This window comes from Sus scrofa, chromosome 8 (assembly GCF_000003025.6).
Source record: "Sus scrofa isolate TJ Tabasco breed Duroc chromosome 8, Sscrofa11.1, whole genome shotgun sequence".
Lineage (NCBI taxonomy): Eukaryota > Metazoa > Chordata > Mammalia > Artiodactyla > Suidae > Sus > Sus scrofa.
This window is the reverse complement of record NC_010450.4, coordinates 12,798,285-12,820,665: the sequence shown is the minus strand read 5'-3', so window position 1 is coordinate 12,820,665 and position 22,381 is coordinate 12,798,285. Positions and strand designations below refer to the sequence as shown.

General features: G+C 38.9%; 2 protein-coding genes across 5 annotated transcripts in view; one reads left to right on the top strand and one right to left on the bottom strand.

Annotated features, from left to right (window-relative positions):
• Window positions 1-13,788, top strand: part of LCORL (ligand dependent nuclear receptor corepressor like) — a 162,493-nt gene extending 148,705 nt beyond the window's left edge. For 2 of the 3 annotated variants that reach the window (XR_002346349.1, XM_021100303.1), the window contains one exon: window positions 11,112-12,914. Coding sequence is in view for 1 of the 3 variants with exons in the window: in XM_021100303.1 (XP_020955962.1) it covers window positions 11,112-11,286 (175 nt within the window). In the remaining 2 variants the exon portion in view is untranslated. Of the gene's footprint in view, window positions 1-11,111 lie in introns of all 3 variants that reach the window. The other variant, XM_021100300.1, reaches the window with a different exon arrangement.
• Window positions 13,502-22,381, bottom strand: part of NCAPG (non-SMC condensin I complex subunit G) — a 47,940-nt gene continuing 39,060 nt past the window's right edge. For both annotated transcript variants that reach the window (XM_021101058.1, XM_005666548.3), the window contains exons 16-22: window positions 21,480-21,661; window positions 20,761-20,935; window positions 18,103-18,267; window positions 17,739-17,874; window positions 17,296-17,379; window positions 15,137-15,209; window positions 13,502-13,703 (exon numbers count right to left, since the gene is read on the bottom strand). In XM_021101058.1, the coding sequence (XP_020956717.1) occupies window positions 13,589-13,703; window positions 15,137-15,209; window positions 17,296-17,379; window positions 17,739-17,874; window positions 18,103-18,267; window positions 20,761-20,935; window positions 21,480-21,661 (930 nt within the window). In that variant the 3' untranslated portion in view covers window positions 13,502-13,588. The remainder of the gene's footprint in view (window positions 13,704-15,136; window positions 15,210-17,295; window positions 17,380-17,738; window positions 17,875-18,102; window positions 18,268-20,760; window positions 20,936-21,479; window positions 21,662-22,381) is intronic.

The following is a 22,381-nucleotide window of genomic DNA, read 5'->3' as shown; positions in this document are numbered from 1 at the left end:
AAAATTGTAGATTAGGAGTCTAAATGATTTCATCCTGCCAGGTTTTTCCTTCCTTGTTTTTGTTTAATTTTAAACAAGACCTTGACATCTTTTTTCTCACCTCAATTCCAGTTCCAGACAACCTGGAAAATTCATGTGTTTGCTTCTTCATCTCTGTGTGACATAAACTTACAGAATGCTAGATTTTAGAAGCATGTGTCTGTAGGCCCCATGAATTTATTCTTCCAAAAATGTTCGTTTCCTGCATGCCAGGCAGTATGTTAGACATAGGGGATATAGTGGACAAAACCAGATGTCATTCCATTTAGGGTCCAGGTTTATTTGGAGAGACCGTCACTGAGAATAATAAATTACACACCATCTTACGAGTCCTCGATTAGTACGTGGAACTTTGAGAATTCCTTAGAGGGCGGTCTTGTGAAGTCAGGAAGATGAAGGAAGCCTTCTCTGAGGAAGTGGTCATTGGGCTGAGCTGTGAAGGGTGAGTAGGAATCAGCTGGGTCAAGTGGCAGAGAGTGGGGAGGGGAGGAATGACCTTCCCGGAAGAAAGAACCGAATGTGAAAAACCCTGAGCAGGTAGGAGGGGTAAGGCATGACTGGGGTGTCTTGAGTCAAGAGAGAAAGGAGCAGTGTGATGTCAGGTGTGGTGAAGATGGACCAGGTGAACTCTAGACCCCGCAGGTTCTCAAAAGCCATGGTTATGTACTTTCAGTGGCCAGTTTTACCCACCACTGAGGCAATAGCTATGCCTATCTGAGGACTCTATGTCATGCCCCAGGTCCTAGAAGCTCTTTGCATTCTTTTCGGTGGGAATACAAGTTATATCCAGTCCTCTGTGGCTCTAGGTATTTTCCACCTGGTCCTTTTCCGTGGTCTTTTTCACAGCCTTGGGAAACATCCACGTCCTGATCAGCATTTCTCTGGACTTGCGGGAGCTCCGGAGCTCGCTCTCTGCAGCTCTCTTTCCTGTGTTCTGCCCGCACATTTTAGTCACTTTGGGCTCCCTCACCTCCAAACTCTGTCTTGTCTTCTCAGGAAGATTTCTAAGATCTCTTTGGGCTCCCCCTGTATCGCAGCCTGGAAGTTCTCCGAGCAGTAAGCCAGAACGAATTTTAAGAACTACCTCCTTTGTTTCCCTTTTTTCGAGAATCACTGTCATCCTGTACTTCCTGTCATCCATTATCTTAGAAACATTATTTTATATATTTTGTGGGGGGGTTTAAGTTGTTTAAAACAAAAGGTAAATTCATTTTGTTACTTCTTCATGGCCAGAAACAAACATCCTACATTTAATTTTTTAACAAATATTGATCCAGTTTCTATATGCTAGATACTGGAAATAAAATGCTGAACAAGACCAGCAGGGAATTGTACTCTTGTCAAACTTGTATATTGGCGGGAGGGGAAACAATAAAATAGAAACCATAAGTCAGTGGTAACTTCTGTGTTAATGAAAGTAGATGGCATGCGTTTTTAGGGAGAACTACTTTAGGTTGAGTAGTCAGGAAGCTGAGTATGAATGAGAGCTAAAGAGAGTATGAAATAAGAAAAGAAAGCCTGGGATTTGACCTCGAGAAATTCCGGTGCGTGTTGGCCACCTCGACTGGGATGACTTGCAGTGACAGGAAGAGGGAATGGAAAGCCAGTGTTGTGTTTTGTCTCAAAAGTCAAAAAAAGTGAGTCTCAAGAAGGAGAGTGTCGTATTCTGCTCAGGCTGACGTAACACCAGAAATTTATTGTCTCACAGTTCTGGAAGCTAGAAAGTCTAAGATCTGGAGGGTTCCATTTCTAGTGAGAGCTCACTTCCTGGCTTACAGGCCACCTTCCTGTTCTCTGGTGTCTCCTCCTCCTCTTAGAAGGACATCAATCCTATTGGATTATGACCCTACCCAATGACCTCACTTCACCATAACCACCTCCTGAAGGTCCTATAGCTCTTCACAATGGGGGGTTAGGGCTTCAACATACAAATCTGAGCAAGGAGTTGGGGGCAAAGGTACACATCCACTCGATAGCAGAGGAAACAGCCAACAGTGTTGAATTTTGTTAGGAAGGCCAAAATGTCAAAAACGAATTCATTAGACTTATTTCATTGGTGACTTTAATAAGTGCTGTTTTCATAGCATAAAAGTCCTTGAAGCCAGATTGGAGAAGGTTAAAGAGTAAGAGGTACAGAAAATGGTGATAGCAAGTATAGGACAACTCACTAAAGTAAGGGACTCTAAAAATATTAACTTGAGGAAGGTAAAAGATTGAGCGAAGCCTCGCATCTTAAGGAACGAGAGACCTTAGACTTGCTTAAACATCATGGTGAAGATCCAGTTGAGAAGAGGTGGTCTGTTATTTATCTGTTCGCCACAACTGTAGGTAAATTTGGTTGCAAACTGCCCAAAACTCATTAGCTTTAAGTAAATAAGCATTTATTTCACTCTTGAGTCAGTGATTGGCAGATCAGACTGGGAGATTCTTTGGCTGGGCTCCCTCAAGTGTCTGGGGTCAGCTGGCTATCAAATGGGACAGCTTAACCCTCATCCATGCGTCTCTCATAGACATTCAGCAAGCCAGCCCAGGATGTTCTCATGGCCAAAGCAGAGACGTGAGAGTGAGCAGAAAGGCCCAAACCATTTCTCAACTTCAGCTTGCATCATATTTGCTAGTATCTCATTAGCCAGAGCAAATAACATAGATGAGACAGAATGAGAGGGCATTGTAAACTAAGGCAAAGAGTGAATGCAGTGATGGGTGAAGAACTGAGGCTGTTAATGCAATCAGCCTCAGTCTGCCACGGATGGTATTTAAAAAAAAAAAAAAAAAAAAAAGGAACAGAGTCGTTGATAATGATTATTGATAAGTTCCTGAGAAGACAGATGGGATTGGGGTCCAAAAACATTTGTTTCAAGTCATGCTGGATTCTGCATTTTTTTACAGTTAGTTGGCATTATTTTGGATAAACAGCTTGCTAATTGCTTTTACTTTCATATTAATTTAGTACTGAAATTTTCTATTTTTATAAGAGTATCTGAATCACATGTACTTATTGCATATTTGTGTACCTACTTAAGATACTGCTTTAGGCTCAGTTGTCATACAAATTTAATATACAAATTCACTAAGAAATTCAGGCAAAGTCTTTTTGTCCCTACAAGGCAAAGAATCACTTCTAAATCACGTAGCAGTGCAAACTATGCTCATTGATTCTTAAAGAGAATTTTTTTGTATGTTTGATTTGACCATAATTTCCTTCATTCCATTCAACTAAAATTTCAGGTAGATGTCCCATTTCTCAGTATAAATGATTTTTTCCATTCTAAGTATTTTCTTTTGAATTCCTGATTATTGTGGTTTGCTCTCTGATAATCATGGCAGCACTTACTAGTTAAAAACCTATGCACCACTGGTACTAACCTTTATTGAAAAAGTAATTTTCCTAAAATTGGTTGCAGTAAATTAAAAATCTAGGATTCTGATCTGCAACTATCAGATTATTTAAAATCTTGCCTCTTAACCACCAAGTTTTTCTGTTCCTCCAAATAACCCAAATTGAATAATCAAAAGCAAGTCAGGGAAAAACATCTGACTTTAAATCTCCCACTTAATCTACCAAGGGCTTTAAATTTATTAATATCTTACCAAAGGGAAATTTTACTCTTGAGATAAATTAAGTATTAAAAAACGAACAAACGAAATCTTGTACAGCCTAACAAGTAGAGTGTTTGCCAACAAGAGAAAAGATTTATTTACTTGTGTTAGACCTCCTAGTTCACTGGTGGACCATTGCTTACCTGTACGTCCTCCGGCTCTTTTATATTTAATCCCCTTTAAACCCAGAGGTTCAAAATTAAACTGTTGTAGGAGTTCCCGTCGTGGCTCAGTGGTTAACGAATCCGACTAGGAACCATGAGGTTGCGGGTTCGATCCCTGGCCTCGCTCAGTGGGTTAAGGATCCGGCGTTGCCGTGAGCTCTGGCCGTAGGCCAGCGGCTACAGCTCCGATTAGACCCCTAGCTTGGGAACCTCCATATGCTGCAGGATCAGCCCAAGAAATGGCAAAAAGACAAAAAATACAAAAATAAACTGTTGTATTATTATCTGACTACAGAAATTATAGGAACAGACTGATGATGAACACTGCAGAAACAAATCATACCCTTATCTGCCATAGATTATCCCCACACGCGTACCTTTTTTGATTTTTGTTTTTAATACTAATGTTAATTCACGTGTATTGACTCCTTCCTATATGTCCAGCCAGGCATTCTACAGGCCTTCTCTGTACCAAGTGCTTCATTTACATACACATTTAATAATCATTATCCTTAAGATGTATTCTGTCTTAATTATTCAGTTAAATTGAAGCTTAGAGACTAAGGAATATACACTGAACAGGTGAGTGATATGATTCAAGAACAGAACTAAGGCTGGAGAAAGTCCCCCTCTGTCCCAGTTTATGAAAATCCTCATCCCTAAAGACCTCTTTCAAATAGTTTTCCCCCTGATCTCCTCACTGCTGGGATTAAGCTTTCCCTTCTCTGTAATCCTTTTGTCCTTAGTTACTCCTTTCATATTTACTGCAGACTGCTTTTTTTTTTTTTTTTGTCTTTTTGAGGGCTGCACCCGCGGCATATGGAGGTTCCCACGCTAGGAGTCTAACCAGACCTGTAGCTGCCGGCCTACACCACAGACACAGCAATGCGGGATCTGAGCCTCGTCTGCAACCTACACGACAGCTCACAGCAATGCCGGATCTTTGACCCACTGAGCGGGGCCAGGGATTGAACCCGCAACCTCATAGTTCCTAGTCGGATTTGTTTCCACTGCACCAGGACAGGAACTCCCAGGCTGCTTTTAATTGGGGTAATTTATGAATACTTACCCCGACCTCACCTTCTTACTGAGCTACAAAACCCTTGAAAACAGACACCATCACACTTTTATATTCCTAATACACCGGGTAGGTATTAGTTAAGAATTTGAGGGGGGCATGAGTGAATTCTAACTAACTTTACTTTCCAGCAGATCTGGCTGAGGGAACACGTGCCAGTTCAGTGGGATGCATTTCAGTTCTATATAAACTGAAACATTTTGCTTTGTGGTAAGGTCTCCTATAGCAGCCTCCTGGAACCTAGGAACCATCAAAATTAGAGTCCCATAGACCCATGACTTAATTTTTATAATTTCTTACTACATTGAAAACATGGGGATACACTTGTGTACTTCATGAAGAGTCTCTGCTCTAGTTTTGTGTGTTAACAGCCTCATCATGCTGTTGGGACAGATTTGTGAAAAGAACAGGCTCAAAGGTAGCGCTGAGCTGCAGCAGCTATTCAGTACACTTTTTTTTTTTTACTGAAAAAAACAATAGAAGACACCGTTTCCAGAGGAAAATAAACCAGTCACCCACTGGTGCTAAATAAGTTCAGATTTGATGGTTTCAAGGACTTTATAGTAACTAATCAAATTCCAAATCCTTTATCAGAATTGTTTGTCCATGCTTACATCTGACTTCTTTCTCGCTTTGAAAGGATGAGCCTGGGTTCCCTGTCACCCTCAACCTAAAGCATACGCTCATGGGAGCCATTATGTCAGGGCCCCATACTCTTACGAGTATGCCTGTGGCAGGCCTCATGTCAGTCTGTGCCCATACTTTTTTTATGCTGAGAAATTTAAAGATATGACTGGCAGCTCCCTCTCTAGTTAAATATAAAGAAACTGTGCTCTACAAAATAAAGAAAAGGAAAGAAACTAGAGCATATGTTTAGAGCATAAACATAGACATCTCTTGGATAGGGTCATGGCTGTAGGCCAGACATGCCATGTAATGTTAAGTATTCTAAAGAAGTTGGTAAGTGGGTATTAATATGAAGGGAGACTCGTGATGGGGTCACAACCCAGGAGTTAGTGTGCAGAATAGCATAAATAGATGATCCACCCTGAAGTCTGTCACTTGGTTGTGTGACTGTTGGTAAGTCATGGTACTTCTTGGAGCCTCAGGGGAGTGATAGTGAGAACCGAATGAGGTACTGTAAAAAGGCTTTCAGCATAGTACCTGGCCTTTTAGCAACTACTCTATAAATGGTATTTTCAGGTCTGTCTTGATCACACTGAAATTTATTTCCTGCAACGTGGCTAGCTTACTTTATTCGTTTATTTTTGCTCCTTAGGGCTGCACCTGCAGCACATGGAAGTTCCCAGGCTGGGGGTCAAATCAGAGTTACAGCTGCCCAGCAACATGGGATCCAAGCCACATCTGTGACCTACAGTGCAGCTCATGGAAATGCTGGACCCTTTAACCTACTGAACAAGGCCAGGGATTAAACCAGCATCCCCATGCATACTAGTTGGGTTTCCACTGAGCCACGGCAGGAACTCCACCTAGCTTTTTTTTTTTTTAAATCTTTTTGCCATTTCTAGGGCTGCTCCCATGGCATATGGAGGTTCCCAGGCTAGGGGTCTAATCAGAGCCATAGCCACCAGCCTGCGCCAGAGCCACAGCAACACAGGATCCGAGCCGTGTCTGCAACCTACACCACAGCTCACGACAACGCCGGATCCTCAACCCACTGAGCAAGGCCAGGGACCGAACCTGAAACCTCATGGTTCCTAGTCGGATTTGTTAACCACTGCGCCACAACAGGAACTCCAGCTAGCTTGCTTTAAAGTTTACTCTCTGTATGACAGAGATGAATCATCACACATCTCTAGTAATAAGTAAAGCTAGTTTATGTTAGAGTTGAATATATTAAAATTATTTTTGTTAGAATTGTCAGTAATCATTCATTTAAATCACAAATGATAATTATTTGGATTTCCATGACCCTCAGAAGGTTTTTATCTTTTATAATTTCCAAATGCACATACTCTGTAAACTTCCATCCGGATGGTAGAGAAGAGCTCTGTTTCAAGGTGAGTGAAATTATTAAAGTCTTGAAAATAGGCTCAGCTGTCTATGTAATCGTATCAGGCGCCCTTTGCCCTTGTTGAGCCCTCACCTACCATCTGGGTTCCTAATTCGATAGAAGGGGCCTTACTTAGGGTAAGTACGTCTTCTAGCGTCTTCCCACTTTCCCCTGAGTATGCTATGCGGTGTTAAACTAAAGCTTTGCGTTTGTCTGCAGCTCCATGTGGTTTTTAAAGCATGTTAATGGATTCTCATTAGATCATCCAAAACACATAGAGGAAGCAGGGAAGATGTCATTTCATTTTTCTTTCTCACAGGTGAGGAAAATGAGGGTGCAGGTGGCTAAGGTACTTGTCTAGGGTCATAAAGGCTGATTGTTAACGTTGTCAGAACTGGCACCCAGGTCCTCACATTCTTTTCCCTAATTCTTTACTCTCAAGAGTCCCCCCCTGGATCCACAATTGCTGAGCTTTCATTAGAATCCTGGCTATGACTCTAGAAAGCCACTTCATCAGATGGTTCAGACGCTGCCACTTCAGCTTTCTGATTAAGACATGAAGCAGAGAAACTGTGAAATAAAAAGACTGATAAATTTGATATAAAATTTAAAATGGATCCACGACAAAATCAGTATAAGCAGATACAAACAACTAATGCACTAGGCAGGGTGGGGAGGGGGCGGGAATGTAAATCGCATAGAAGGCAGGATTAATCCTAACGGCCTAAGCAGGAAAAGGTCATCGTCTCCACTGACAAAGAACACAGAAGAGGAAATAGACGTGGCTCATAAAATACGACAGTAAATTTAACCTTGCTCAGACATGCCAGGTAAACAATGGCGCAGCGTTTTGTAAGCTTCCCTTCGTTGTCGCCCGCAGTGTGGGAAGGGGGAGGGAGGGAAGGAGAGCATCACTGGTCAGAGTGTAAAGTGGTATGCAGGCGATTCGGGTAATAGCTTTTCACGTTTTTAAAGCAGCCTTTGATCCAGCTATGTCAGTCCTAGACACCAACCCTTTTGATGGCCTTGCACACATATTTCAAGGGACACATAGAAGAGTAGTACGTTGAGATTTTAAGCAAAAGATTGGAAAAGTCCAAAAGTTTATCAGCTTGAAGACTGGTAAAGTGAATTATGACATATCTGTAGAGTGGAATTCTCTGTAGCTGTTAAAAGAATCAAGTATTCATTGTGCAAATACGAAACAGTCTGCAAAATATACAAGGAAGATACACAACAATACACATAATTGTGTCGGGGGAAGGGATACTTGAAACAGATACGTGTATAAATGTGAAGAGGCTAACTGGGAGAATACACCGGAAGTCGGCATCGGTAGTTGCTCCTGGAAGAGGGACTAGGAGCAGTGAGAGACTTCCTTGTATAACATTTTGTAGTGATCTGTTTTTAACTTTGAAAATTTATTACCTATTTTTAAAACATAAAATCATTGTAAGGTACATCAAGAAAAGTTGAACATTTTTTAATCTTTTACTTGGTACAAATATAATTATATGACAGATTTCTAACATTAAACCCAACTAGTCTAGACAAAATTTTAATTTCCAAATATAAAGGAATGTTTGTTTAAATTCCTCCAGATTGCCAATTTTTTTGAAAGCATGGACTATATCTTCCTCATCTTTGTATCCCAAAAATACTTTCTGATGGGTACTCAATAAAGGTTGAATAATTTGGTAAAGAAAATGGAATTGAAAAGTGCTCTGGTAAGTACTAGATTATAGTTAGAGATCCAGATTCCTTTTTTTAGACTTTTAATACTTACGTTTTTATTTTGTTTTCATTTGTCTTTTTAGGGCCACATCCATGACATGTGGAAATTCCCAGGCTAGGGGATCAAATCAGAGCTGTAGCTGCCTGCCTACACCACAGCCACAGCAACACCAGATCCTTAACCCACTGAGTGAGGCCAGAGATCGAACCTGCATCCTCATGGATACTAGTCAGGCTTGTTACCACTGAGCCACAACAGGAACTCCCAGATTCTTACTATAGTCCACACACATCTAGTTAGGATGCTCTTAAAAAGAGCCATTTATTTTATTTTTCTATTATACCTGCACTTCCCTCTCTCTTAAAAAGGTGAGGTGGGGGTGACAAAAAGCTCTCTTGGAGCTCTGTTGTTCTAAGAGCTGTGTTCTAATAATAATAAGACTAGTAGACTAGCAGTACCCAAACTGCAAACAAACATCAACTAGTTTCTTTATAGGTATATTCATGAATTAAGGATGTCAATCTGTATGTTAATACTAACATTTAATTCGTTTTCTTAACTGGTATTTTCTTTCCGTGCAAGTATATCGTTTTGTGCATGCTTGGAGTTTGTGTTTCCAAGTTTGGAGTACATACTCTAGAAAAGAAACTTTAAAAAATTGTCTTTATAGTTCCTGTCGTGGCTCAGTGGTAACAAACCTGACTAGTATCCTTGAGGACCCAGGTTCAATCCCTGGCCTCGCTCAGTGGGTTAAGGATCCAGCGTTGCTGTGGCTGTGGTGTAGGCCAGCAGCCACAGCTCGTTTGACCCCTATCCTGGGAACCTCCATATGCCATGAGTGCAGCCCTAAAAAAGCAAAAAAAAAAAAAAATCATCTTTAAAGTATTGAAAAAAATAATGTAGGTATTGCCTATTCTCTGAATACACCTTTGTCAAATAACGAACAGAAAAAAATCAGTATCGTGGAGCTCCCATCGTGGTGCAGTGGTTAACGAATCTGACTAGGAACCGTGAGGTCGCAGGTTCGATCCCTGGCCTTGCTCAGTGGGTTAAAGATCCAGCATTGCCGAGAGCTGTGGTGTAGGTCACAGACACAGCTCAGATCCCATGTTGCTGTGGCTCTGGCGTAGGCCGGCGGCTGCAGCTCCGATTAGACCCTAGCCTGGGAACCTCCATATGCCGCAGGAGCGGCCCTAGAAAAGGCAAAAAAAAATCGGTATCATACATTTATAGCTTTCTTTAGAGTTTCTTAAAAGAAGTGTACATCAAACTTTGTTTTGAAAATACAAATAAAAAAATGACTAGCAGTCCTTGGAGGAATGATAAACATTACTGTTCCTAATCATACCTCTAGGTTTTGGCTTCTTTAAGTGATTTACCATTTCTGATGAGTAATCTTTTGTCATTTTGTTTCATATCTATTTATAAAAGATATGTCATTCAGTGGACCTGGGACTCTTTGCCTGGGGGAGAACTCAATGAAAATATGAGAGCTGTTAAATTATGGTTTAACAGCTTGTATCTCTCTGGCTTATTGAGTGGCAAATGTATCGGTTGAAGTTGCAAGGAAGGATCAGGAAAATGCTACCTAAGTCTGGATGCTGCTGCCATTTACCAACTCTGATAAGCCACTAAAATACTACACAGCTCAGCTTCCTTCTTACTAATGGGAAGAATCACTGACCTTTCTCATTGGAGAAAGCTTCAGAATGTAGTCCGACCGAACGAATCAGTTGTGTCAAATGAGCTCATGTATAGGAGGCTACTGGTTTCGAAACATAAGGCTTCCCATCCAGAAACGTGAATAGACTTTCATTAATATTACTTCAAACTTGGGCTTATGTGTGTGTTACATGTGGAGTGGCTAGCTGCACTTTGGACTCTCAAGTTCCTGTGATTTCAGAGAAGCTTGTCATCAGCTAGTTAAACAGGCCTAAGGAAAAGAGTAATAAGGACTGTATCCCACTTTCAGCCCCATGACGTGACTTTATTTGTACTTTAACTCTCTACAACTCAATTTCTTTTTTTCTTTTGCGCTTAGGTATACCACTCTTCTTGGTCATTATAAAATTTAAGTGAGATAATACATGTGAATGTGCCTAGACTATGGCAGGCGTGCAACAAAGGTTAATTCCTTGTCTCAACGTGGCTCTGGTCCTAATAGGTTATTGAAGGAAAAGTTAAAAGGGTTGAATCCAGCCAAGCTCAGTAGGTTAAATATCCTTTCTGATGTATCCTAATGAAATGCATATATGCTGGTTTTGTCCAGTGGTATCTGAGTGACATCTCGATGGCCTGTGTTGTTTTCAGTTCACTAAGGAGGCAGGAGCTTGGAAAAAAAACAAAGTCTTGTACTTTTAGGATAATAAATATTTAATGTTTAGAGGTCCAAACAATAAATCTACTGAAGATCATTTTACAAGGTTGATAATTTCTTTGAAATCGAAGTAAAACTAAAGTACTTTACACTTTTTTTTCCAGCATGCTACAAGTGAAAACTGATGAGAAACTGAATTTGTCTGATGGGAATACAGCAAGTTGCCCTTTGAGCCCCATTAAGATGTGCCTTAATCGTCCCATTGAATGGAATCTGAATTTGACAGCAGCATCTCTAGCGAGCTGTACAGTTCATAACCAAAATCTCGAAGAGAAGTAGATTGCAATTCTTCTTGCACTGTCCTTATTTTGTACGTCAATATTCTTTCTGCCAATAAGCATTTATCTATTGATTTTAAAAATAGTCCCAGTACTGTGATTTGTCTATATATTAAATCATTAGCATTAATCATTTTGATTATATTCTTTATATGTTTCTTACATGGTTTTACACCAGACCATTGTGGAATTTTGCAGTACAAATGGATTTTGATGTTTCTCTCTTCAGTGGCATTTTGTGAATTTTGTATGCCCTGTTTAAATATAAATTGTCCCCAGTTTTATTTACATGCACAAAGTCTTAATATATAATGCATTGTGAGACTTAGGTGGCTAGAATTGTAAAGATTTGTGATGATGACCTGACCATTGACAGTTGTTTAACAGGTGGATACCAACTACCTCGAAGCAAATTGGTAAAAGGCAAAGGTATCTTTTAGAAGTATATCTCTTTCAAAGTTATATATGTATAGAAAAATTGATCATAGTTTATCAAGTAGCATGTTTCCATTCATAGAATTTGAGCTGATCAGTTATTTCTCTGTATTTTTCAACCTATAAAGTCTGTGGGCTTTAAGAGCAATGGCACAATCGCATGTTTATTCTTCGGCAAATCTGTGCCTCCCTGCAGACAAGAATACTGTTTGGTTTCTGCAAGTTAATTAGTTTTGGATGAAAACTGGTAAATGGATTTACATCTGCTGATTTTCCTGTATTTTAGCCATTTATTTTAAAATGTGAAGGGATGTCTTAAAATAAGGATAGCATTTTTTACCTTTAATAGTGCAAAAAAGCATAGCTTCATCAATGGCTTATGTGATTGTGTCTGAAACTTGAATAGTAATAATCAAAAGTTTGGTGCTTAAATTTATTTTTCCCATGCCAAAGAAAGCAACCTTTGGTATGGCGGTCCATGTAGGATGTCAGAATATGGCCCCTTCCCTTTGGAGAACCTTGCTATGGGTTAAATGGAATTTAGGAATTTATTATGTTTCTAAAGACTTACTTATGGCACTTTTTGTGTACCTTTTAAGTCCTTATTTCTCCCTACCTACCCAACCCCCCAAATTATTTTTGAAAAGACAGGGATTTAACAAAAAGATTTTTAACAATAAGGAATCTGAAGCACAGGAAGAGACACAGAGCCAACAGAATGAAAATCACTGTTTTATATCACCACCATATCTGCCTTTTCCTTCTTGCTTAATAAGCATTCAGACTCCTTTTATATTTGTTTTATAAAAGCACATGTACGTATGTAATGTAGCAATCTGGTTCAAAAAAAGCACAGCAGTCTTACTTTGGCTCTGTCTTAGAACATCACCTTAAATGGCCTCTGGTAAATAAACCTAAAAAAGCACAATTATTATTAAAACAGATCCAATGTTAGCGTATTTCTATTCTGAATAACAACAAAGAATGATCATCAGAGGGATAAGAAAAGTTTTTTGTTGGGTGTTGCAGAAGACTGATTTTACACAGTGTTTAAGTTAGGCAAGTGCCAATTTCAAAGAATAAATTTACAGTGAAGAAATAGTGCTCATAAATTGATATAGTGGACTTCCTGTCACATTCTTTTCCTGCTGTTTTTTATTGTTCACAATAAACATTTTGTTACTGCAAAACATAGAAAACTCCATGATTAATACGTGTATGTGGCCATCTTCCTCACCCAGGAAACACCGTAAGCAAATTGGGCTCCCTTATGCAAATATTTGGGGGAAAAAAACTACCTACACAGGTAACACTCTCCAAATACTTGAAAGAATTACAAAATCATCAGAATGGCAACTGTGGAACTTGGATGCTGGACACTTTGGTTCATTATACTAGTCTTCCCTGGAAGTAAGCTCCTTTTAAAAAAACCAGTTTGTGGTACTTTATTTGCCCTTAAGATGTCATTTTTTAAATGTGTTATGAGGTATTTTTATTTATGGTGGATCTGCCAAATCAGAATCGTAAACTTCTCCAATGCAAGCTACCAGCTAGTTAAACTTAAAAGCTGTCCATAATGCCAGGATTTTAAACATAAGAATTCCTAAGCATCACCTGGGGTAAGCTGTTAAAAAGCAGGATCCTGGGTCACCTCAGTAGGTTCTGATTAAACCCACCGTTGATGCAGGTGGTCTGTGGAGCACACTGTCTTAATGCTTCAATACAGGCCAAAGCAATGTGGGATCAGAAAGCAGAAAATTCTACAAGAACCACACTTTTTCTAATTTTCATACAAGGGTAACTTTATTAAAGAAAAGAACTGAACATAGTCTTCATGGACATTTTTCAAAGGACTCCATCTCTATCACCTATTCATTGAGAAATTGTGCAAGGCTAAGTTTACTTTTTTCTAGTGCTGCTGTTTTGGCTCGTCTTGGTAATCTCATCTTCATTTCTGATTCTGGCTCTGGAACTTCATGATCACTAAACAAATGTTAAAATATACCAATTTAAATACAAGCTTTAAAACCAGTTTATTTATAAATAAAACTTTGTTTCTGTCATTCTATCAGTGTGTGATTAATAATCCTGATTCTATTAAGCTTAAAACTAAAATCTCAAAACCAAAAAGACAGTAATTGGCTATCCAGCAAAGTGAACGAACCATGGAAAACCTAGCTAATTTCTTAAAATCTACATGGAACCTGGTGTTATACAGGAAAAAAAAAAAGCAAAAAACACAAAACTTCTATAATGAAGCTTATTATTAAACAGGAACTATAACAACTGCCTAAGAGTTTTGGGGGGAATTCAAGTACTGAAAAAAATAAGTCCTATTTATTATAAGGCAAAGAATTCCTAAGACACTGTAAACAGCAAATTTCCCCAAAAGGTATTTTAAATTTAATCAAAATTTGAAAATAGGAGTTTCCTGCTGTGGCACAACAGGATCAGCGGCATCTCTGGAGCACTGGGACCCAAGTTCAATCCCCCACCCAGCACAGTGGGTTAAGGATCTAGCGTTGCCACAGCTGCAGTGTAGGTCACAACTGTGGCTCAGATCTGATCCCTGGCCCGGGAACTCCGTATGCTGCAGAGCAGCCAAAAAAAAAACAAAAAAAAACAAAAAAACTATATGTATATATGTATGTATGTATGTATATACACACATTTCCCCAATGAATGGATGAAAGCAAGACAAGCTGTAAACATTCAGCTTTCAACAGTGGCTTACTGACAGAAACCGAAAATAAACACCATATATATACTATACCACTATATCCAAATTATTCTATCATTATAAATGTAGAGAACCCAGGGGGTTCCCATTGTGGCTCAGCAGTAACGAACCCAACTAATATCCACGAGGACTCGGGTTTGATCCCTGCCCCCTCGCTCAGTGGCTTAAGGATCCAGCATTGCCGGGAGCTGTGGTGTAGGTCAGACATGGCTTGGATCTATTGCTCTGGCTGTGGCGTAGGCTGGCAGCTGGAGCTCTGATTCAACCCCTAGCCTGGGAACCTCCACGTGCTACGGATGCGGCCCTAAAAAGCAAAAATAAATAAGCATGGAGAACCCAAATCTCAATCTCAAGTTTGCTGATTCAAGTTCAGAGAAGTCATACATGCATGACCTTATAATTAGAGGAATACATGGAAATAAAATTTGAAAGAACATACTATAAAACTGACTAGCTAGTACTAATAGCTATGACAATGAATAGGAAAAGCACACAAGCCACAGAAGTCAGATGCTCTTGGATGTATAATTTAAAAAGCTATTTATAGTTTTCATTGATTATCTTGCTATATAGTCACAGTATAAACAAACTACAATTTTTTTCTTCTAAACATTTTTTTAAAAAATGAAGATTAGGTTAGGCCTCTCTATATTCTAGACTCGCATGGCACACGCACCTTTCAGAGTCAGTCTCAGCCTCAGTCTGACGTCTCCTGCTCATTCTAGCTGAAGCTGTCACTGTTCTTCGTCCTTAAAGACAGTATAATTCATTATCAAAATTTAAGTTGCTCATATTTAATCTAGTTCCTGGGCTACCCAAATCCTTTATTTTCCACTTTCAACACAATTCCTCCTAGTTCCCAGCCAGCATGGTACAAATTATCATATGGAAAAAATGAATCCAAATAAGATTAAAATTTTACTAATTTCTTTTGCAACCTCTGATATCAGGCAAGGGAAAATATGGACACTGAATTATAAGGAAGCAAATTTTTGCTAAATTTATTTGGGAGAAAGAAGCATATGAAATACATGTTATATAAAGAAAGTACCTTTTACTGCACAAAGTATATGGAGAAACTAATTAAAAATTAAGGTTAGGTAAGATTGGTTAAGTCCATAAACAGATCCTAAAGAAACAACTTTAATCAGTAAAGTATGGTTTCTTATAAAATATTTTAAAACATACATGCTCAATTCAAATGTGTGCTCTAAAACATTTTAGCATAAAAATTAAAGCCTTTATACGCTAGGGAGATTACAAAAATTCTGCTAGCTAGAAATTTATAAGAGTAGGAAGTAAAGTGGCACCACTTATCATAAATACAACAGCAGATGTTTCCTTATGGCGCGGCAGATTAAGAACTTGGCATTGTCACTGCAGCGGCTTGCGTTTGATCCCTGGCCTAAGAACTTTCACAGGCCACAGACACAGCCAAAAAAAAAAGAAAAGAAAGAAAACAGCATATAAAGTTTGAGCTACTGGGGGGAAAAAAAAAAAAAAAAGAGGTGGGGTTCTCATGGCATATCTGACTAAAAGCAGTCTAATCAAAACCAAATTATTTGGGGGGAGTTCCTTGGTGGTCTGGTGGTTAGGAGTCAGCACTTCCACTGTTGCGGCCCAGATTCAATCCCTAGTTGGGACACAGATACCACTACCACATCAAGCTGCTACACACCAGGGCCAAAAAAAATAAATAATAAAAATTTTAAAGTTAAAATTATTCAGTATGATCATTTGGTTGAAATTTATATAACCTTTTGTTTCCTTCCAACTTTACATATTTGCTTATAAACTTCTAATGCAGTTATTCCCAAGAAAACATCCAACAACATGGGACTCATGTGGAAGAATATCCAGCAATTAGTATTTAAATAAATCACTGGCTACAAAACAATACTATGGCCAGATTCCATTTAGAAAAAGAATTAAGTATTCATTGAAAAGGACCTCAAAGAGTATTTTTCAGAGATTAAAATAATGGTTGGCTCACAGGTGGAATTAACATTCTTTATAATAGTTTGCTTGGATGTATTTTCTGATTCTTCTATAATAAGCATGCATTACTTTTGTAATAAGACAATAAAAAAAATCAAATTTCAGATTTAAGTGATCCCCTAACAGTCATGTATATTATTGCAAAAAATCTCCTCTTGTTGGATATCCCTTGGGAAATAAATTTTGTCAGAAAAATATGCAATACAAAGGAAAACAGAAACCCAGAAAAATTCTAGGAGAATAAAAGGGACAAAAATGTTTAATCAGGAGTTCGCATCGTGGTGCAGTGGTTAACGAACCCGACTAGGAACCATGAGGTTGCGGGTTTGGTCCCTGCCCTTGCTCAGTGGGTTAACGATCCGGCATTGCCGTGAGCTGTGGTGTAGGTCGCAGACGCGGCTCGGATCCCGCGTTGCTGTGGCTCTGGCATAGGCTGGCAGCTACAGCTCCGATTCGACCCCTAGCCCGGGAACCTCGATATGCCGCGGGAGTGGCCCAAGAAAAGGCGAAAAGACAAAAAAAAAAAAAAAGTTTAATCAAGTAAAGACAGACCACAAACTGATAATATAAAAAAATTATTGATCATTTGATAAAAAATCTTTATTCAACCCAAACAGTCCTTTGTATATATATATATATTTTTTTTTCAATCAAAAGCACTTGGAGCCAACACTGATACTATCTTTTAGACATAAAGAAAAACCTAGTACCAGCTGAAACAAAAAGGAAAGTTAAGGATATCTAAGATACTGAAAAATGCTTATCCCTAAGGATACAATGTATTTCACTGGATAAGAAAACTGAAAAATTTTATTCTAAAGTTAGTTCATATATTACCTCTGTTAGTCTGCTTCTGAGTGGATTTCATTCGGGTTACCTTTACATCTTTGACAGGAGTTATATACACTTCTTTATTCTTTTCTATTAAAGTAAATAATACAACAATTATAAATTAAAAACAGCTTCATGAAATATTTTAAATGACCAAATAAATGACAACCAGTCCCAAGAGCAACTACAGAAAATGTACCATGGAACGGTGTTTCAAAAAATGTGAACACTGGAAAATAAGCAAGCAAAACTCTTAAGAACATAGTTTTGCATGGTCATATGATAAGAAACGTACACACAAAAAACTTATAAAAATAAAACAAATATTTACCAGTGATACACTTCCCCGAGGGGACTTAATTAGAAAAACCTTTCTTCCATTCCTGATATCCAATCGCATGTGTGTGAAAGGTGGAAAGGACAGGATCTTATAGGCATGTGGTTACTACCTTCACTTTGAAAAAGAGTCGTGACTGTGCCGTCATCCTGCGCTGCTACAGCTTGGTCACCATTTTCTTTATTTCCTTTTTCCAGCTGAATCTTGATTTTCTCCAAAGCTCTCAGGCACGTTCTGTCTTTTACTTGCTATAACAGAAAATATTTTTTAGAGCAGCATTTTCTAATCTTAAAAAAAGATATATACTAACAAAGTTGTTTAAAAACATTCTAAAAATTCTACTAAGTTTATGAAGGCAACATTTACTTCAAAGAGCAAAGTCACAATATACTCATGTATATATAAATTACTAGAACCATATCAATTCTACTTTGCTAAAGATATATACACATTGAGAGTAACTAGAAACTACTTACCTCTAGAATCTCATTCAACAGAACCAGAAGATCTTTATTAGCAAGATCACTACTGAGCTCTAACGAACTCAAGGCTTTAGTATAGACCCGAACTTCTGGTGAACATGGACATGACAGGATCTCATTGCAAATTTTTATAGCCAGATTGTCATGAACTGTTAAGGCCTGGAAAATCAAGAGAAAAATCCTTAAAAACTGAGGTGGTATGATCATAATACAGTCCTACACATCATTTCCAACTACTGTGACATAATCCCAAATGCAGAATGTCTAAAAACCAATTAACCTACTCGCCAGATGAGCTCCCCTTCTTACAGTGGATGCTATGGTACAGGGCCTGCTCCACTTTTACTACTGAATCATTCATTCTCTAGGCTAGCATGAGTTTTGGAGGTTCAAAGTTCCCAATGCAGAAATGATCCCAGGTTGAAGACAATGTGCTCTGCCTAAGGTCACACCTCCTCCCTAAGAGTCAGTCCACATTCAGTAACTCGTAGATATACAGATACAACAGCCTAGCCTTATCTCAATTCTGGACAAATCAAAGAACTATCCCAATTCCGGAACCTCCTATGAGATCAGCTGGGATCTTACAACTACATGCCACTTCAACTTTGTGCTCTGCCCAATCTATTTCCCTCGCCCTTCCAAGATGTTCATCTTAAGAGTACGCCCTAATGTTAATCGCTTCTTTGAGCTCTTCTATCACTCATACTTCATTCAGCTCCTTTGCCTTGCAAAGCTTTCTCTTCTAAATTTTTGTATCTATTTTTTTTTTTTTTGGCTGCCCCACAGCATATGGAGTTCCCAGGCCAGGGATCAGATCTGAGCGACCCAAGCCCACAGCTACAGCAACTCTGGATCCTTAATCCACTGTGCCAGGCTGGAGATCAAACTTGTGTCCAGTGCTCCCAAGATGCTGCCAATCCCAGTGCACCACAGCAGGAACTCCCACAATTTTTTTCTCTTTTCTATTTCTTTTTCTGTAAGCTTTTATCTCCTAACTGCACCGATTTTTTTTTTTTTTTTTTGCTATTTGTTGGGCCGCTCCCGCGGCATATGGAGGTTCCCAGGCTAGGGGTCGAATCGGAGCTGTAGCCACCGGCCTACGCCAGAGCCACAGCAACGCGGGATCCGAGCTGTGTCTGCAACCTACACCACAGCTCACAGCAACACCGGATCCTTAACCCACTGAGCAAGGGCAGGGGCAGAACCCGCAACCTCATGGTTCCTAGTCGGATTCCTTAACCACTGCGCCACGACGGGAACTCCTGTACCGATTTTTAACTGCTCTCTTTGTTAATATTCTCTATACCTCTTACCAATTCACCTCACCTAATGATAATGACCACCAAGTTAATTTTCCTAATAATTTTCATCCCATTAACCCTTTCATTACATGCTCTGCAAACAGAGTCAACTCCAAACTCCCTATTCTAAGGTTCTGCCCTAACAGGCTTATTCGAGATCCTTAGCTGTAATGATTTCTTCCATAATTCCCCGACATGACTTGTACAACCAGCTACATTTAGCATCTTTCCTAAAGTCTCTTCTCTATGCAAACCACCCCTCAAATTCCCACAAGGCCTAAGTAAATAAAGCACTTAGTAGCTTTATCACTGACCCTTACTAGATTTTGCCTTAATATCCTTTGTAATCTTTCCAATAACATGTAACATAGTGGCTGCATACTTCAATTACTAAGTGTCAATTAAAACAGAAGACCAATCCTTTCACCTTAGTCAGCTAGTATCTGAAATCATTAACACACTGATTTTCAAATGGTGAATGTTTGAGCAAATGGTGTTAAAGGGTTAAAAACCAGCTTACATTTAAATTGTGTGAGATTACACACTTACCCCGCATCTTTGAATTAAAAACAAAACTAAGCTTGAGGTGAGTTTCATTCTTTGAATTCTCCTTCCTTGTATTAGAAACACAGCAGAAAAACCAACAATTGAGGACTCAGAGAGTCCTACATGACAGGTCATGGTTCAGAACGATTAACATCCCAGCACTAGGTGAGGAGAGGGTAGGAAGGACGACGAATTTTTGCTAACTTTAGCAGCAAAAACGTTAGCACTGACTACTTCTATTTTTGTGATTCTCCCCATTTCCCAAAAGTTCTTTTGCATTTTTAAAAGTATAGTTCATCTACAATGTCATATTAGTTTCAGGCATACAAGAGGGATTCAAAATTTTAATGGATTGTACTCCATTTAAAGTTATTACAAACTAATGGCTGTATTTCCCTGTGCTGTACAATATATCCTTGTAGCTTATTTATTCTATATGTAAATCCCTTATTTCTATCTTGCACTTTTTAATCCCTCATTTCTATCTTGTCCTTCCACCTTCCCTCTCCCCACTGGTAACCATTTGTTTGTACTCCATATCTGTGTTTTATTAATACTTATTGTTTTAGATTCCCACATATAAGTGATGGTATTTGTCTCTGTCTGACTTATTTCACAAAGCATACTACCCTCCAGGTTCATCCATGTATTTGCAGAAGATCTTGTTCTTTGTGCTATGTGCTACCGTATAAAACAGGAATCCCAAGGTCAATATGCAGCTTCTATTTCAAAGTATCTATGAAAGGGATTGTTTCACCAAAGCAACAGTGACTCCTTACCATCCAAAGGCTAACTCACCTACCTGATAATCTTGGGAATCCTTGGCTTTAGGATTTAATCCACTTGGTCTCGTCAAATCTACAAGTAACTCGGCAACATTAGTGATATCTATTTCAGCTAAAGGAGAAGAGCCAGGGGCATTGGCCAGTGTTTGTAGAGTTGGAAGAAAGGCTTCTTCAAAACATTCCTGGTTATTCCTATTGAAAAACAATTTGAGCAAAGTTGGCAAAGAAAAAGCATGTGACCACTAAAAAAATTTTTAGGAGCTCCCGTTGTGGCACAGCAGAAATGAATCCAACTAGTAACCATGAGGAAGAGGGTTTGATCCCTGGCCTCGCTCAGTGGGTTAAGGATCCGGCATTGCCGTGAGCTGTGGTGTAGGTCACCGATACAGCTCAGATCCTGCATTGCTGTGGCTGTGGTATAGGCCAGCAGCTGTAGCTCCGATTTGACCACTAGCCTGGGAACTTCCACATGCCACAGGTGCAGCCCTAAAAAGCAAATGCAAAAAAAAAAAAAAAAAAAAAAAGTAAATATATATGAAATTCACCCAAGATAACAGTACATGTTCATCTGGGAAAGAGTCAAATAATTTAGGTGGACAGATGTTAGGTAAATTCTTCCCATTCCCTCACTATCATTGAGGAAAAAGAACATTAACAACAAAATACTATAGCTATGACTCATGGGGAGCCTGAACTGAACCTCCAGTTAGATTTTGATTTATCGAGGACTAAGTACCTGCTTGCATAAGCAAAGAGGGGAAAGAACACGCCAAGGCAATGTCGAAGTCGAACATCCTCTTCAGTCACAGGATTATACCACAACAAGACAAGCCGGGAAAGAATCCTGCTGCTGACCAAGAGCCCAGAGAACATCAGCTTGGCCAGTCCTTCTGCAGCTCCTGTCCTGAGTTCAGACACCTAATAAAAATGACTTTCATTACAAGAAATTTTTTACTTGTATTTCCTTTAAGGCTTACATTATAGCCGGTCACATAAGTTATCCAAACTCATGTTAATATGAACTTTTTAAAAGGCACATAAAAGATTTTGTTTCCTCCTTTCAGGTTAAGGCTAAGTGACAAATTATTAATCTAGCTATGAAAATTTTAATTCCCTTTAATTTCTTTAGAAGAATCAAAAGATCTTATAACATTATACCAGAAATCAAAACAATATGTATTCAACACTTACCAACACTTACCACAAGTGCTAAGATATGGCAAACCAACAGTAATGGTCTTTGCCATCAGAGAAAGTGTTTATAAATTAAAGCTCCAGAGGTAAGCACAGCAATATGTGAGAATAATGGGTAAAATGTGAATAAAGGTGAATAAAGCAGAAAAAGACATTCCTAGAAAGAATAACCACAACAAATCTAGAGAAGAAAACAGAAAAGATGCAGTGTTATTCAAATGGACATATGGGTAGAAACGAGGGGTAGTTAAAAATACTGAAACTGAATTCAAGCCTTTGACATTTCCTAGCTAAGTGATCTGCTCCTGTGCGTATTACTTCATTTCTTTGTACCTCACCTTTTTTCATATACAAAAAGGGGGTACTAAAGTTTTTACCACAAAAGTGTTACAAAAATAAATACATGTAGACCTCTTAGAAGCTAATCCACAGAGTAAATCCTCA